Genomic DNA, 17812 nt, shown 5'->3' on the forward strand with positions numbered 1-17812 from the left:
TTCAACAGTACAGAAGGTAGTCTACGCCCTGTGAGGCAATCCAATCACGATACACAATGGGAATTAACAACAATTTAATCCAACACTAGAGCTTTCAGAAAACGGGGTCTACAGGTATTAGACCTGTACCTCACAGGGGACTGAAGTGGCAACTTACACCAGTCACAAGCCAGCTTCTCTAAAATGTAGGCCACTGCTGCCTGTGATCCCTCACTGGCTTCCCATTCACAAACACTGCAAGATGCTGGTCCAGAGGCTTGACCAGGCTGCTGTTGGGAACTGTATCCAGGTCATTGCAAGGTATCAGCCCATATGTGACTTTATTATATCATTACAGGGGCAATCCCCATTAATCTACAGATAAAGTATTAATGGACAGATGCTCAAAGACATTCACATATAACATTAAGTTATTTTTTTTTATCAGATGTGAAATATGTTCAGTCTAAAAAGTTCACACGTGCTTTTTTTTGGTTAGGGATTCTAGATTTTTTTATTTTATGTTAGCTTAATTTTTCATGAATAAAGTGCCACCATGATGTAATAACCATCACACGATGCAATGGGCTAACTAAGAATCATCATGCTGCGCAACAATTTTATGAAATTTGGCAGGTTTACATTATGACTTTTAATGAGATTTCTTATTATGCGCAGTTATTATTAGTCCCTACACAGCCAAGCATATTTAAGTGTCCTAATGCCGGTAAGACTGACAGGGTTTCACACATGATTAAATTGACTGTAGAACGCACGGCTCAGTGTTTTTCAGTGACCCTCTGATGTAGGCCTGCCTGTCTGTCTGTGCTGCTATAAAAGCTGCCTCCTCTCAGTCAGCGCCGTTATTTCCCCTCTGCTTCAGGAAACACTTCACTCAGAGACGCACTTCAGTATGTCGGTGGCTCTACGCACACAGCTGTTCCTCTTCCTCATCTCCCTCTCATCAAGGATGGGGCTCAGTCGCTACATTGAGGTGAGACTTTTGATCATTAATCAATAATTCCACATTGCTTCACTTTATGTCAGACAAGTTAAAGTGAGGTCTATAAAGTTTCTCCGTGTACAGCTGGAACCTAGAAATTGACGTTTATTTCTATCATGTTTTTTTTTAATTCAGGACAACGAAGCTTCAGATGGATTATATTCTCTGCTCAGTTTGGACCAGAAAAGAGAATCAGAGGATTTTATTTTCCGTCGACCTCTCAGTAAGTGCAGCAGTAAACAATGGCTTTATTCAGTATCTGATTATGCTTAACATTGTTTACCGACTTAGCAAACAACAAATAAACCCTTTAATTAAAAGTGATGAATTGAAAGCATTCAGCAGAGAGATGTTCATTGCAGCTCTAGTGTCCAGGCATGTAGAACATATTTAATACTCTATCTACCAATCAGTCAACTAATCACTGAATAAATCCATGACTACATCTTTATTGCACATAATACTGCACCTGCATTGACTATAGGACATACTTAGTTTCATATTTCCCAAAGATGCACACAGCAAAATGTTAAAATGTCAGAAATGATCACAGTATTGATGTTTCGTGTAAGTCCACTTCTCTCAGAATGAATTAACACTTTAAAATAATTTAGGCACAAACTCCCCATAGCCACATCATCTCTACTGTATGAGTCGAAAAAGCAACTCTCCAGTCAACACTTGTTAATTAAACACTGGAAGACTTGTTATATTAGACCATAAAGCTGATTACCATCATACTTTGAGTTCATGACCATTTTTTATATCCCATTAAAGCCTCTGTGTTTGCTTGTGTTCAGGAACAGAGTGAAAAAGTGTTTTGTGAATCCCTTGTCTGTCATTATGAATAAAGAACGTGCGTGTGATTTGTAGGATGTTTGGACATGCTGGCCACTGATGGCTACTTCACCTTCGTGGCGTCTCAGCCTCAACTGGCCTGTGCTGCTTTCATCATCGCTGAGCCCAGTGAGGTCATCAGTCTGGAGCTGTCTGACGTCAATATTGACTGCAGCGCCGGAGACTTCATCAAGGTTGGCTCCACTCATCAAAAACAACACCCACACATCCCCAACCCCTCCGTGAGAGGAAGACAGGAAGTTCGGGGCTTTGCCATTTAAACTCTGAATTCTATTTCATCTGCTTCTGTTTGATTAAAATCCAAAAAGGGTTAAGGCAGCGTTTAAGGGCCAAACACCACACTGGATCCTCTCTGCATTGGTCACATTACCCAGAGCAAGTGTGGGAAGAGGAGGCTTTAGTTCTGAAGCCAAGCTTGCCAGTTACATGGCAGTTTCAGTCCTTGTGGGCCAAAGTGGTAAAAGGCACTGCAGAAAGAAAGACTGCTTAACTTTATGATAACGACTGGGTTTGCAGGGTGGTCAAGGTGTCATCTGGAAACCGAAACAGATGTTGTATGTGACCTGCACAGTTTCTTTTATTAGGAGAAAGATGCTTAAAACACCCAAACAGCACACTGCTTTGTTTTTCTGAATAAATGAATAATAAATAAATAAATTTACTGAATATTTATAGAACAAAATTCATGTTGGATTATGGTTGTAATTCAATATGATTCACAACACAGAACACAGCAGTGTAGATGGTGCGGCAAATCATATTGGACAAATAGCATTAGAAAATACACATTGCATAAAGTAATGTTGCCTTATTTATCTTTATCTTAATTAGCTATTACATATTTGTTATTCAAAGACAGTTATTGATCAACTCAGTCATTATACATGTACAACTGATGTACTCCGTCTATATTCTATTTCAAGTCAGCTACTATATATTCATCCTTTGGAAATGTAGTTTTATTTAAAATTTAGCTTAACAAATTTTCTTCTCTAACATGTTTACATCTGACTGTATGTATATAGGAAAAGTCTTTGCAACGTTTTTACCAGTCTTCCTACACAAAACTGATAGATTGTCATACTTTTGTCATAGTTCACTCCAGATTGTTTATTGCACAGAAAGTGGAATAAATAATCTACATCTTTGGCTTTATGTGCTCAAAACTTTCTATTGAATATATTTTCTTGTGAAAAACCTGGCAAAGTTTATATTTGCTCAAAATCATTTATATTTCCTCTACAGGTGTTTGACGGATGGGTTCTGAAGGGAGAGAAGTTCCCCAGCAGGCAGGACCACCAGCTCCCTCTACACCAGCGCTACACAGACTACTGCTCCTCCACAGCACCGGGAGCCACCAGCCGCTCCTCTCAGAACGTCGCCATGATCTTCTTCCGCATTCACAGCCCCGACAGCGGATTCACCCTTGCTGTCAAAAAGCTACACAACCCATTCCGTGAGACCTGCTTCATGTCCTTGAAGTCACTTGAGGGATAAAAAGTCTAAAATCAAAATAAACCGAAACAACATCCATGCAAATAAAACTAAATTGTAGGCAAAAAACGGACAGAAGAAGAAAAAAAATGTTAACAAGGACCCAGGCCAGGCATCTAAATTAGATTTGTGTTTTTTATTTCCAAATTGGTGTTTTAAATTAGGTCTAGACTTTATGGTACTTGCTTGTGTGCATGCATGTGTGTTCTTCCTGGTCATTTGCGCTTGGTCGAGCATTAATCAAGGCCGAGAGCGACAGGAAGAGATTGAATGAGAGGGATGCACCTGTTTTCCAGCTGCTTGACAAACACGGTGTTAACACTGTGTCAAGCAACATAACAATCACCAAGACAAAGACGGACAAAGAAAGAGCACTGACACAAAAAAGAGGAGTTTGAATGGATTATCTATAGGGAAACAGCATAAATCTCAGGCCAATGTGTGAGGTTTTACTGACCACAAACTGGCCCTTTATTTCATCTGATCACCAGTGTCTGCTGTGTCACAAGATGGCTCCGATTGGGTTAAACCGGCTATAAAATAGCATTCATATCTCTGTACATGCAATGATGTGCTATACCTATAATACATACATTAGCAACAGTAAATCTGTTATGTACCTCAATATGAAGGTAGACCCTTCTTGGCCAATAAATAACAAAAAATGCAGTAATGCCACGATGAGGGACACTAATATGTTTTATAAAAGTATAAAAGCTGATTTTATTTTTTTACTCATTCTGTTCTTTTGTCAATATGACTGTTTAGGTTCTAAAAGATACACATACACAAAAGAGTAAAGACATTAATCTACTCAAATCTTGCACTTGCAGAACAAATAACACTCCATATTATTTATTCTAACAATCTCTCCTCAGCTTTGATTGGCACGGCTCCTTCACCACGAAAATGTCTCTAAATGAACAACATGGCCACAGGAGTAAAGTGTTCCGACTCCTGTTGGTGTCTGTCTAGTCTACCATACTGTTATCAATTCAAATTTCATTATTTTCTTATCTTTGTCATCAGAACTGGTATTGGATTTTCATGCTCAGCCCTAATTGTGTCCCCTCCCCGCAGTCAGCCTTGATTATGTCCAATTTGTGACATGAGGTGTCAGTAATGAGTTTCTCTGGTGATGGGGGAACTGTTAATTCGAAACCTCTCCTCCTGTGTGTGTGTGTGTGTGTGTGTGTGTGTATGTGTAAAGCCTGCAACATCATGTCTCAGAGTCCAGAGGGCAGTTTCACCATGGTGATTCCACACCAGCGCAGGAACTGCAGTTTCTCCATCATCTACCCTGTGGAGATCCGACTGACCGAACTCAGCCTGGGGCAGGCCAAAAGCAATGAGCTCAGCCCACAGGTGAGACACACACACACACACACACACACACACAAAGACAGACAAACATCAAGTTATTTAACTTACTACTGAAAGCTTACAGAATTGTGGTTCTTTAAAGAGACAGTGGCCTCTACTCTAACCATGCCAGTGCCAAATGTCATGATGCATGTATTTGTCTGTGTACCAGCCATTGTAATAAAATGAGCCTTTATGTCATTACATCTTGACATAATCCTATTAAAAAATTTCAGTTCACCATTAAGATCCACCAGCCTCCGGTCAAAACTAATCCCATTTACCTACACATGAACTCTAATCGGAGGGGGAGTAGCCTGATTTCAGACCTCTTATTCTGCAGTTCACATAAGTCTGGTCCTGTGCTGACTGATGGCTGTTTCTAATCAGAGATTAGTAGGCATGATTAGAAGTCTGTTACTAAAGTGAAACAATATGACAGTTCAGTCTGATGATCAGACTATAGGTCTAGTATCATCTGGATCGTTATTATTTATCTACTTTTTTTTATTATGTTGGTGGTTTACATTATTTTAACATTTCTGCAATACTGTTTGCACTTTAAATATTTTCATAAAAACTCAGAAAGTAGGGGTTAAGTGACTTTATAGTGAGCCATTTATATAATGAACATTTTGAATATTTAAATTTTATTTATTGCTGTAAGATTTATCTATATTTTTTGACATATGCTTATTTGTATTCTTGCCAAGAGTTTGAGTCTCCTGTCTGTCCCTTAGCCTGGATCTGTCTGTATGTAATGTAGCAAAAGAAATTCTAAAAACATGTTATATCTCTTTCGTTTAATCTGCATAAATACTGAGGTGTAAAAATGACAATCTCTACTTTTGAACAGAGCTAGCCTAGCTGTTCCCAGTCTTTATGCTAATATAAGCTAAGCTAACTGTCTTCTGGCTCCAGCTATATATTTATACTATATTTTATATGTCACCATACCGAGTTGTATCAATCTTCTAATGTAACTCTTGACAAGAAAGCAATAAGCATATTTGCCCTATTTTGACCTTATCCATATTGTATTTGCCATGCGTGGATACCGTAGAAACTGCAAAACATGGGCAGTGAACTTCTAAAAATATTGTTATTGTAAATAATCCAGGATTTTTGAGAGTTGTCCAAGACCACTGTTCTGTTTGGCAAATAGTTTGCAGACCTGCACTGGTGTTTTGAGTGATTCTGTTGTCAGCAGTTGTTCTACTCTAAGAGGTGCAACAAAGTCTAATTAGACTTTCTTGGCAAAAGGTCTAATTATGCTAATTAAGTGAAAACACCTGTGTGAGTGAACAAAAGCTATGTAGGGGCTTCAATCAGCTACTCTTATGAGCAAAACCGAGCATTAATCATCATAATTAGTGCATTTTTAATCCCTCTTATTGAATATTCTATAGAGAAGTTTCCTATGTATAATGTGATGAAATAAGTTTATTGTAGTTTTGTAGTAAAGATAAGTAGTAAGAATATATAAAATTACAATGTGCTCATATTAAAAAATATAGATCAACCTACAGAAAAATGATCACCTTAATCTGCAGCTCCGCTCAGCTTTACGGAGCTTTATTGGGAGTTTCAGCTCATTTTTTACAGATTTGGTTCACTCTCCGCTCTCTCTTATATGGTGTAATTTTCAGTGAAAAAGTGAAAACCAACTGTACACTACCTGCTCAGCGCGAAATAGACACAGTTAGTGACTAGCTGGGGAACATAGCAGCTTTAGCAGCTAAAGAGACAAATATTTCTCTTATGAGTTAGTAGAGACCAAAACAAAGCTAATAGAGAGTGAATATGGGATGTACATTTATCAGGTGGACACAAACACAACTCCATATGAATGATATTATTGCTCCATAACTGCTGGATGTGTAAATAAGCAACTGTTTGCTAACAAGTTTACCGTTTCTTTTTGCTCTGCCCCCTTCAAACACATTACCAAATACCATCTAAGAATACAAAAAGTTACAACAACAAGAGGAAATAATAATAAACATACAAAGCTGCAACATGTAACGTAAATCTAAGAATCACATGTGAACAGAATATTATATAAACATTTCAAGCATTGAAATGTAATTAATATATACTTAATGGTTGGAAAATACAGCTCCAAAAACATTCAGTAATAGACACCACATGAAGTCCAAATCTCTTTAAGTTAGAGAAGGACAGAAATGGTGTAAATCATGTTTATAAAAAGACTGAACATAACAAAACGAGTCCTGAAGATGTTGGCAGCTCGTCTGACAGCGGCTGCCAGACTGCTGACATTATGATAAACTGTAAGTCCTGCATTTGCTGGGCCAAATACAATAACCTGACATTTCTACTCAAAAGTTGAGGAAAGTTGTAAGTGTTACAATTTCAAAGATGAAATTGTACAGGCAAATACAGCTGCATGTAATTGTATTTTATTTAAAACGTATGTGATAAAAGAGGAGCATAGATGATAAATATGATGAAACTCGAGGTACCCTTTAGCCTTAGGGTAAAAAGCAAGATTCTGAACAACAGAATATCAGACTACTGTCTATACAATAAAACTGTGTCTATAATTATTATGCTAATAAATACTACCATTAACAGACAGTATGCAGACCAAGCTGGAAATTAAAGATACCCTGTGGAGTTTCCTTTCAGTATTTCTCACCAGCACATTGAGACCTGACACATTTTATAGGGCTGTCCCCGACTCAAGATTTTCCATCAACTAGTAGTTGTTAGTTCAAGCCATTAGTCGAATAATCGCCGAACATTTACAGCCGCCTTTTAAATGATAACGGCAAAAGTGGTAATGATTCTGAATGTGTCGGAACAACCAGCAAGGTTATAATGCGTTTTCTTCCTTACTAAACAGTTGTTACGTTGATTTTGTTAATTCTTTGTAACCAGCATCTTAGCTCTGGCTTTTCATGTTGGCTAACACTCCTTTTCCCTTCCCTTTTTTTGCTTTGCATAGTTATATATTATTTTGCCGCATTACAGCCACCAACTGATTGATCAGTGGAATAATGTAACATAACGTCCTTGTATGTTATGGCTTATATGCGACACCAACCTCTCTAGCCAGCAGGAGTATGTGTTGCGTCACATGTGCGTCCTTGTGCATTTGCTATTAGATGCGACATTCAAACCAAAAGGGGATTTGATTGTCAGATGTTGCTCCACAGTGCCACATGTTCAAAACCTCCACAGCACTTCAGCACTATAATATTTTGTTGTTATTTTTTTTACAGAGGCAGGTGTGGTCGGGCTGTTCGGGGTCAGGTGACTATGTGGAGCTGCTAGGGGGGAATGGGGTGGACACCTCTAAGATGTTCCCTGTGGCTGACCTGTGTTTCTCCCTCAGTGGGCTCGGTGAGTCTGAGCTCCTCTAGTTTACCTCCACTGTGAATCTGTGATTTTTAACAGCAGGTTTCCATTAGAACAGTGACAATTTGTATTGGACAAGGACTATACTAATGCTATGCTGTGCTATGCTATGCTATGCTAAACTCACCATTTTTTAGTTTGATGGATTACAGTGAATTTTTAAACACAGTTTGGACTGAAAACCTTGTGTATTGAAAAAAAAGCATTTAAACTAAATTCCAGCATATTATGGTCCCACACATCAAAACACTGTTCAGCACAGTGTTAAATCAGCAGGGTCACGGTGAGGACAGATCAGAATATGCTTTTAATAATAGAAATTCTGACAGATGCTGCTGCAGATGAGTCCTTCAAAATAAGAACATCGCACATGGTGAAATCACTCAAATCAATCAACATATGTAATACATTTTACAACTTGATTTTCACCTAATTTCAGTATTACGAAAATAAACACAAATAAATTCCCATAATTTCTGATCGTTTGTGGTAGTGGTCCTACACATTTTGAATTGTAATATGCTATACCACACATCTTTACTGTACTATGTCATACTGTCTTTATAGATTTACCACAATCTGGGTGGATTGGTGCAATTCAAAACGCTTCACACACAGAACAAAGACACATACACTTGTCATAACCAGGCTAAGAAGGGCTGGCTAGAGAACAAGAATGCTCTGTATGTGCTCCAGTATAAAGCATCTGTTTTTCTCCTTGTCCCTTCAGCCCAGATGAAGATTGGTTGTGATAACTCGGTGGTGAGGCTGGTGTCCAGTGGGAACTATATCAACCGTGTTTCCTTCCAGTACCGACTATTGGAACACCGTGAGCTCCCCAAGACCCGAGAGAACAGTCTGGATAACTTCTGCGCTGTGGAATAAGATCACACACAGACACACAATCATCCATCTCTCTGTAAATACACCAATTTGACAAATGACGTCAATAAATATTTTGTATTGTTTTTGCCAAATATTTTATTTAGTGTCCGGATTATGTTAGCTTCGATCCTAGTGTATTTATTTGAGGAATTTTTAATTCATCTCAAATTTATGGATGATGGTGGATTTAATTGTTTTCTTTTTAGTCATTTGTCAGGAAAATCTGTGATACATTATATTTCTTGGCAAAAGCATTGATTTCAAACCTTCCCTCTGTTGTTCTAATATCAGTTTATTCCTCCATCTCCTGTTCTTTGGGAGGTTTTACATTGCTGCTGTCTCTTCTGTTTATATTGCCTTGACAATTTGAAAATAAATATGACTTGCATGATGAAGCATTTTTAATGTTCTGCTTTTTTGAGTCACTCTGTTTTTACGAGAATTATTCCAATTCATTACAGAACTGCATGTTCACTTGGTGTTTGTTTTACTAGGATGCTTCTGCAGGATCCATCCATTTTACCCACAACCACATAATGTTCTTGAGATCTGAAAACATGGGAATCTTCTTTAGTCTAGTCCAGCACTAAATACAATAGATGATAGTGTGAAACTGGGTTATTCATGTTTATTTAAGAGACAGAAGATTTATTTATTAAACCATAGGACATTTATGTAGCCATGAGTTGTCTTGAGCAATGGCGCTGGTTTTAATTAGTGCGTCTGTTGAGGGAGCAGAGATTGGTTGGTCAAGTTGGTCAAGAGATTTAAAGTCTTGCTTTTTTTAAACTATTGACACCACTTTGGTATCTCAGCAACTATTGGGTGGATTGCCATCAAATTTTGTGCAGACATTCATGGTACGCAGAAGGGATGATTTTGGTGGTGGTCCTCCTCCTCTGACTTTTCATCTAGTGCAACCATGAGGTGGACATATGTTGTTTTAAGTAAAATATCTCCATAACTACTGGATGGATTGCTATGCTATTTGGTACAGATATTCAGGATTGGGTCAGATTACTTTGAAATGTAGTCAGTTTTGGATGATTATCATTACTTATTTTTTTATAATCTGATTACGTAATCCCGATTTCCATTAGCCTCAACTGTACTTTGTGTTAAATTCTAATTAACAAATGTTAGCATACATTATACATGGTTAATAGCAGCATGTTAGCATTGTCATGGTGAGCATGTTAGCATGCTAATATTTGCATTTAACTCAAGCACCACTGTGCTTAAGACTCACATAACTGCTAGCATAGCTATGGACTCCTAATCTTGTTTAAATTGCAGGCTTTTGCTGTCCTATATCAATGGTGCACGGTTTTGATACATCATTTGAAAATAATATGATAAATGCTGTGCTGCTATTTGGACATTGAATGGATGACCTTGCCAATGAAGAGTTTGTTTCTGTGACAACACAGAAATGTTAATATTCATGCACAGACACATGCACATACACCTTAAACCAAGACTCCCTGAAAAATTAAGTCTAATTTTAAATCAAATGCTTGCAGTGTAGTCAGAGAAGATTCCATTTACATATACCCTGCATATACATGTGTGTATATGTACAATGTAAATGTGTATGTGTAATCCAATGTATTAAAAAATGTCCTTGGCAATCAGTATTAAGCAATGACGCATGCATGTCTCTCATTTTTTGTAATCCAATCTGTTCCAGAGACAAACTCTGAAATAGCTCTCGTAGTGGTTGGTCATTGCTCAAAATCATAATTAAAAAAGGCTTAATACTGAGAGCACATAAAACGCCACAATTTTCTAAAACTGTGAGAATACAGGTTTGCTATTGACCCCTCTTCATCACTGACTGTTGAGCTCTAATCTTTTACATACTGTACAGTTGTGGATCCTCAGCCTGAATGAATGTGCAGCTCTTAATGGGATTATCCCACAAGCCTCAGTGCTCTTATTCCCCTCGGCATCCTTCTAACTGGCTCGCTTTTGATCTTCTCCTTACTTGGAATTAATCTCAAACCTGCTCAACCATGATGATTCAATTAACCAGCGGATGTCTTTTTTCGCTCTGTGTATTGCAATTTTCAGTCTTCATTAGAGAATGAAACACACTTTGGATGCCATCGAAAGGGATAAAGTCTGATTATTTGTTTCTGGCACTGGGCACAGCAGTCTTGAATACTCTGTAATGTATTTATAGTGGTCTGTGATGGTGGATTTGAAATGAGTTTGTCACTTGTCGGGCCAAACGGGTCACAAGTCCTTGTGGATGAGATGGGACCCAGTACAGAAAGAGACATGCTTGCTTTATTAATAACATTGAAATGAGTGAAATAGGAAATGATGTTTATTTAAGATATTATTCACACTAGACTGAAATCTGTTACTGCTGTTCTATGTCATTATTTTATTATTCATTATTTCTTTCCAAAGAGCTTTTCTCCATCAGTATATTTTCTATGATAGTTTGTTTTGGCCTTTTATGCTTTAGGTTTCACTTAGTAACATTAAACATGTTTCATGAGGGAATCATCAATCAGACTTCACGAGGTCTGACTCTGGGGGTATAATTCTTGATTCTTTTGAATCAAAATCAGAATCAGAGTTTATTACATACAATGAATTTGTCTTCGTATATTGGTGCATGACAATAAACATAGTATGAGAAAAATATAAATAAAGATGAAAGCAAGTACTGCATCTAAAATTGACAATAACAGAATAACAAAAGACAATCAGTTGTTATTTTAAATGAAAGAACTTAGACTTTGTGCAGGTATGTGCAAAATATTGTCCGGGGAATGTGAAATGAAGAATAAACAATAAAGAATGTTTTTTAGTGTCCAAGATTAGATTAGTTAACTTTACTATGTATGTTAAACATAACTGACTCCCTCCCCTATAGTCAAGGCTAATATCAAACTAACATCTACTGCACAAAGGTTTCAGCTTCATAACTAATTTGTTCCTCAACATTTGTATTATGATGGCCGCACTGATAGCTCACCTGGTAGAGCTGGAGCCCTATGCACCAAGGCCCCACTGCAGCGGCCCAGGGTTTGAGTCCGATCTGTGACCCTTTGCAACGTGTCATCCCCTCTTTCTCTGCCCCTTTTCCTTTCACTCTTCAGCTGTCACTATCCATTAAATAAAATAAAAAATAAAAAACATTTGCAACGTGATCACAAAGTTGTTACTGAATAGTATTGTCATTGTCACATGTATGTGACCTGCCATGTTCTCACAGTGAAGTGGCATGTATGAATCCAGATGTTGTTATTGTTCAAACTTCAGGCTTTTTACAACCAGGATCATGTTTTCATAGTCATCATTTTTTTGGTTAAGATAACCTTCTACATGCCAACTTAAGCCATGGACTACTTAATATGAACCATGTCTGTAATGAATTCAAACTAAAATATCAGGGACAAAACAACTGTGATCTGGGTTGATACTTGAAATGATTGCAAATAAAAGTGGATCTTTAAACATTTCAGTTCAATTCAGTTCAATCTGGTGATGTTTTTGCCTGTTTAGGATCATTGCTATACATACATTAGATGATTGAGTGAGATCTATTTACAATTACTGCCCTTTGGCTGTTGCTGCATGCATGACTAGATCATCTGCTTTTAGCATAACATCAGTATAATTCATCAAGAAACGGTAATTATGGAAGAAAAAAGTACCCTATCCATATATTTGGTATAACATCTGGTGTTGGCAAACATACAGCAGATCAAATTTAATATTCTATATAATAATCCAGTAAATCAAAAATAACATGGTTGTGAGGATTAATATGTAAGAACAGCCAGACCAATCAAGCAGCATGATCCTTTTACCTGACAGCTTGGCTTATGTTGGAAGTTTGTGGGACAGGCAGCAAATAAACCCCCACTGATATGCAAGAGTATATGTTTTACGTGCCTGATGGAAAGAGTATAAATCAACTTTACTTCACTGCGAGATACATGTAGGTAATAATAATTTACATCCATAAATGGACACTCATTGATGAAAACACACACTTGTCCATTGTTTAATGTATGTAGCTCTGTGGTTCTCTGTACATCTTAAAGAGCATTTAATACGTCTATTTCACAAGTTAACACGAGCAAATGACCCAGAGCAAACACATCACAACGTATTACAAACAGCGAGTTATGCACAGACTTATATTTGATTTACTGTAATGTATCAGAGTCTGTTAATTACAGTCTTTAAAAATGTAGTTGTACCTATATGCACTCTCAATAAGTTGTACTGCATCTGTCCAGAGTCATCTGGGATAATAAGCAATTTCTCTCATTTTTCATTTTGATACTAGTCTGGTAATTTACAATATGATCATCAAGCTAAATTTACAGTAACTGAGAGTGGAGGTCCTGTGTGCAATAGCTCTTTTTTGTATTGACATGACTGATATAGAAAATATTGTTTTATGTGTGTTTTAGTGTGATTATGTTTGAAAGAATAACTTAATTGATCATTTTAGAATGATACAAAGTCCATTTGTGATGATTAAAGAATTTAATATTATATTTTATTAAATGTATTATTATAACCACAAACATCAGAGAATGACCTTCTCGATTGCTGTGAACTGTGATGAATACAGTTTACACACAGGGGAGTTGTTGCATAATGGTTAAACCCCAGTTGATTTGTTTTACCTTTTATTTTGCAGACCACATTACCTCAAGAGCAACTGAACAAAGGAGTGTATGTTTATTTATATGCAGTCACTGTGTAATAAACCACTTTGAATAGAGATCAGAGCTGATAATCAGCTGGCTGTAGTCTTGATCTGCTCTTTCAGAAGTGCAAACAAGGTCAATTGGTAATTTCTTGGTTATGACACTTTAAAAGATGTTCATTAATTATACAGTTGCAATATAATTACTCCAGTAAATCAAACTTTGACCCGTGGCTGCCATAGGATTGTAAACTTTAACAAATTAATCTGCCGCTTTTAATGTAGCATTTTCTTACTTTACCTCAGTCATACCTGTTATTTTGTACTCAACTAGATTATGATTATATTACATTTCCCTTTTTTCACATGCAAAACAAAATACACAATACCTAATCCTAACACTTACATGAAAACACTGATTACATAATAACATATGAATAATGGAAGACTCTCAAGAGGATTTTTTTTTCAGATTGAGTACTTTTAACTTGTTTTTAATGGCACATTTTATGCAACATTTGTTAACTTCTGACAACCAAAAACTGACACACACACACAAATAGTTTTGGAGTTGACTGGTTACAGGATACATATTTTATTTATCCACCCTAGAGTTTGTGTACCAACTTGAGATTTCTCCTATACTGCCCTCTACTGCCTGGTTTCATTATTTACACACAGTATTGTGCATGGTATCCTTTCCATTTGAAGTTGTTATTTCCTCCTTCCTAAAATATATCTTATATAAATAAGCTAGCTACAGTTTTCAAGTATGAATGAAGTTATGAATGTATTAGATTTTTTTTAAAGAACAAAAAAGACTTGCATTGTATGCAGTCTGAAGAGAAAACTGTTGGCAAAGCTGTTGTTTAAATATGAGCAAACATTGGAAAATTGTCATCAGTGTTTTCAAAGAAATTGGTATTTATTTTGTAACACCAGTTTATATTTGGTACATGCTGTATGTATAAATATTCCAAAATATACAGTATCTGTTAAATGTGGAAATGAGTAAAAAATCAGAGAACTTTTTTATTATTATTAAACTTTATTATTATTCAGAATAATAACAGATATACAGTCCAAAAAGCTACATTTCTTCAGTAGTTTACTAGGATTTTAGATTTCAAAGGTTTTCCTCAAGTAAGGAAATATTTCAGAGATCACCACTGCCTCAAAAGATTATGCTTTTACCACCTCTGAACACTCAAAGCGCCACAGCAGATTCCAGTTTTTACAGCATGAGAAATTAGGACATTAAGCTTCAAATTAGGAGTGTAATGATGGCTAAGGGCCCTAGAAGGAGAGGGACAAAGACTCCAGTGTGTTTTGCTCCATTACACAGGTCTCCAGCACAACATCTGACACCATCAGAATAAACATTATTGCACATATCACTTCTCATGCATTGTTTGGTGATCATATTTTCAGCAACTGCAACAGAAAAAGGTCCATTAAATAAGTTACAATTTGTAATAGCAGTAACAGAATTTCAGACCATGTTGTTCATAAGGCTAAGCAAAGATCACACTATATAGAACATATAACATTAAAGCCACATGAGGTAGTAAATTCAACTTACCAATGGTGGTGGAACAGCGGTCGTAATGGTCAGCACAGGACCATACCTGATTACAGGCGCCAGGGTTTGCACCCCAGCAGGTGAAACACTTTAACCCACACACTGCAGAAAAAGGAGAATGCAAAATGTTCACATAATTCGACAAAAATCATTTCTGCTTTAATTTCTGTGCTGATTGAGATAGGCATCTTTGCTCTTACCTGCTGGTAGCAACATACAGATGAACACCAAAGAAACACACGGCCTCATTTTGACTCTTCAAGTGAAAGCTTGTCAGAGCTCTTATGTCAAATGAACATTACCAACTCTCTTGTATGTTTTATAGCCTCACCACATTGGTTTTGTTCCAAAATACAAATAATATTTGTTTATACATTTGTTTCCAATTGGGGAGTGTCCACCAGCCATTACCATGTATAATGCTCATTTATTATACTTGTTCATGGCTGTTTACAGTGCCATCTATTCATCACTAATCCCCTTTCCTAAAGAATTCCAGTGTCAATACGGTGTTAAGAACGGCATATTTGTCCTTGTATTTGTGCAGGTAATTTAACCGAAACACTTCTGAGAGACTGAAGTTGCCCCACCTGAAGATGTCAATGTGTAACTAATCAGTATTTATACATCCAAAAAGAGCTGCAGTGACCTGGCAGAATATTCATACCACAGATGTATAAATTGCCTGGTGAGGGCTTCCTTGAAGTACTGCATACATGCTGATGATACACTTTAAGTGGTTTAAAATCCCAGTTAAATACCAACATTGGTTCTCTGTGAAGAGTGATCTGACTATTCACTATCCCTGCTCAGAAAATCCAAATTTAGTGTCCTCCTTCAGAATGTAATAATTGCAGCATTAACGCTTTGCTAACACACACTCATACACACACACTTTCTGAGCTCTTTAGTGTAGATCTCTAATAGCATTAATAGGTCTACGTCATTAATCTGCTGCCAGCAAAGGAGGAGCAACTCAGAAAGACTCTCTGAGTAGCAGGATTTAAAAGGACCATTCACCCAAATAATTAGAACACTAATTTCTCATGGCAGGATGCCTTTATTTATAAAGTATAATCCCCACTACTCCTTGTCTAAGCATGTAAAATGAGATAAAAGTGGCTAAGTTATAGTGTTAAGCAGCCACCTCTGTTTGGCTTGTCTGGTGTCTGTCAGTAATGAGCTTGGCCTGTTACCCCTGGATTAAAGGCCTTGTACAGAAGGCAGGTGAGGTCTGAATGTCAGGTTAACCACCAGCTGCTGAGGAGTAATTCATCCCTTGGGCACATTTTTTTTTTTATTCCTGATGGTATTTTCTTTTTCTCTTTGAGAGTTACTAGACAGATAAACAATCTTATCATCAGAATAATATGAACCTATTTTCTGCAGCAACTTTTATTCAGTGTTAGTTATTGAGTTATAATGCAGGACAAGCAAAGGTTCAGCACTTCATTGCAAAGGTCGTGACATGATTGTCCAATATAGCTCCATCTTATTAAGTCTGGCAGTCGGCCATGCCCTGATAACAACATCTCTGTCTGAGCCAAAGAAGGAACTAGGAGAGCAGTGGGAGGTCAAGAAGTGGTGTGAGTGTGTCCTGTACTTTGTGTGCACTTGAGTTGTGCTTTCTTTCCTGTTTGTAGCTCTTCTTTATTATCTTGTTTTGTATTTGTTTACCAGTAATATGGATAGCTAATACTTTCTAATCTAATCTAACATTTTGTTTATCACATTTCAGTGTGCTTTTAAGGAAAATGAACATGGCTTGGTTGGATTGAATCCACAAGAAGTGACAAAAGAAGTATTTAGATCTTATACTTGAGTCAAAGTAATAATAATACAAGAATGTAAAAATACTCTATTACAAGTAAATGCACTGCATTCACAACCCTACTTAAGAAGAAGTACTGACAGCAAAATGTACAAAGTACTGGTACTCCAGAAAAATGTCCCCTTTGAGTGATATTATATTACTGATACTAAGGCATTAGTGTGGAAGCTGTATTTTGGTATTGTAGCAAGTCAAGGTGGAGCTAATTATTAGGTGGACCATAGATTATTCAAGGGGTAGGAAAAAAGATAAACGTGTTTATTTTTGGACTTTTCGCTAATGTTTGATTTTTTTAATATAAAATATTGGATAATTTGGCCTCAAATTGTAATTTTAATGAAACCATCTGAGAAGTTTTGAGGGAAACTTACAACTTACAGATATCTCAAGCATGATGAAGCACCCCAACTAGACAAAAAGCCCCAAAAAGAAAATAATATTTAACTATGCACTCTGTAGGACTTTTTATGTAACTACTAACTATAGCTGTCAGATGAAGTGGAATAGACAATATTTTGCTCTAAAATGTCGTGCAGTACAAGTATAAAGTAGCATAAACTAGAAATACTCAAGTTAAGAACAAGCACCTCAAAATTCAATTTAAGTATTATAATGGTGTAACTGTACTTAGTTACTTTCCACCACAGGTTTTATAGCTGAAGCAACATCTTCCCTACAATGTTAAGAACTTTTGTTACAGAGTTTTCTGTAATGAAGCAAACAGTGAATATCATATAATATAAATACAAA

At 36.8% G+C, this 17812-nt stretch overlaps 2 protein-coding genes across 2 annotated transcripts; one reads left to right on the forward strand and one right to left on the reverse strand.

Moving 5' to 3' along the window:
• Positions 1–813: 813 nt before the first annotated feature.
• Positions 814–9297, forward strand: LOC118325943 (corticotropin-releasing factor-binding protein-like). Its single transcript, XM_035658810.1, has 7 exons — positions 814–973; positions 1118–1205; positions 1856–2013; positions 3086–3296; positions 4545–4699; positions 7945–8065; positions 8811–9297. Exons 1-7 carry the CDS (start codon positions 893–895, stop codon positions 8963–8965), a joined length of 969 nt encoding a protein of 322 aa, XP_035514703.1. The 5' UTR covers positions 814–892; the 3' UTR covers positions 8966–9297.
• Positions 9298–14913: 5616 nt separating this feature from the next.
• On the reverse strand, positions 14914–15480 carry LOC118326242 (CD59 glycoprotein-like). Its single transcript, XM_035659208.1, has 3 exons — positions 15432–15480; positions 15232–15333; positions 14914–15083 (listed from the first exon to the last, which is right to left on the reverse strand). Exons 1-3 carry the CDS (start codon positions 15478–15480, stop codon positions 14914–14916), a joined length of 321 nt encoding a protein of 106 aa, XP_035515101.1.
• Positions 15481–17812: the final 2332 nt, after the last annotated feature.

Source organism: Morone saxatilis, unplaced genomic scaffold (genome assembly GCF_004916995.1).
Source record: "Morone saxatilis isolate NCDOM2014 unplaced genomic scaffold, NCSU_SB_2.0 Contig16, whole genome shotgun sequence".
NCBI classification, from domain to species: Eukaryota; Metazoa; Chordata; class Actinopteri; family Moronidae; genus Morone; species Morone saxatilis.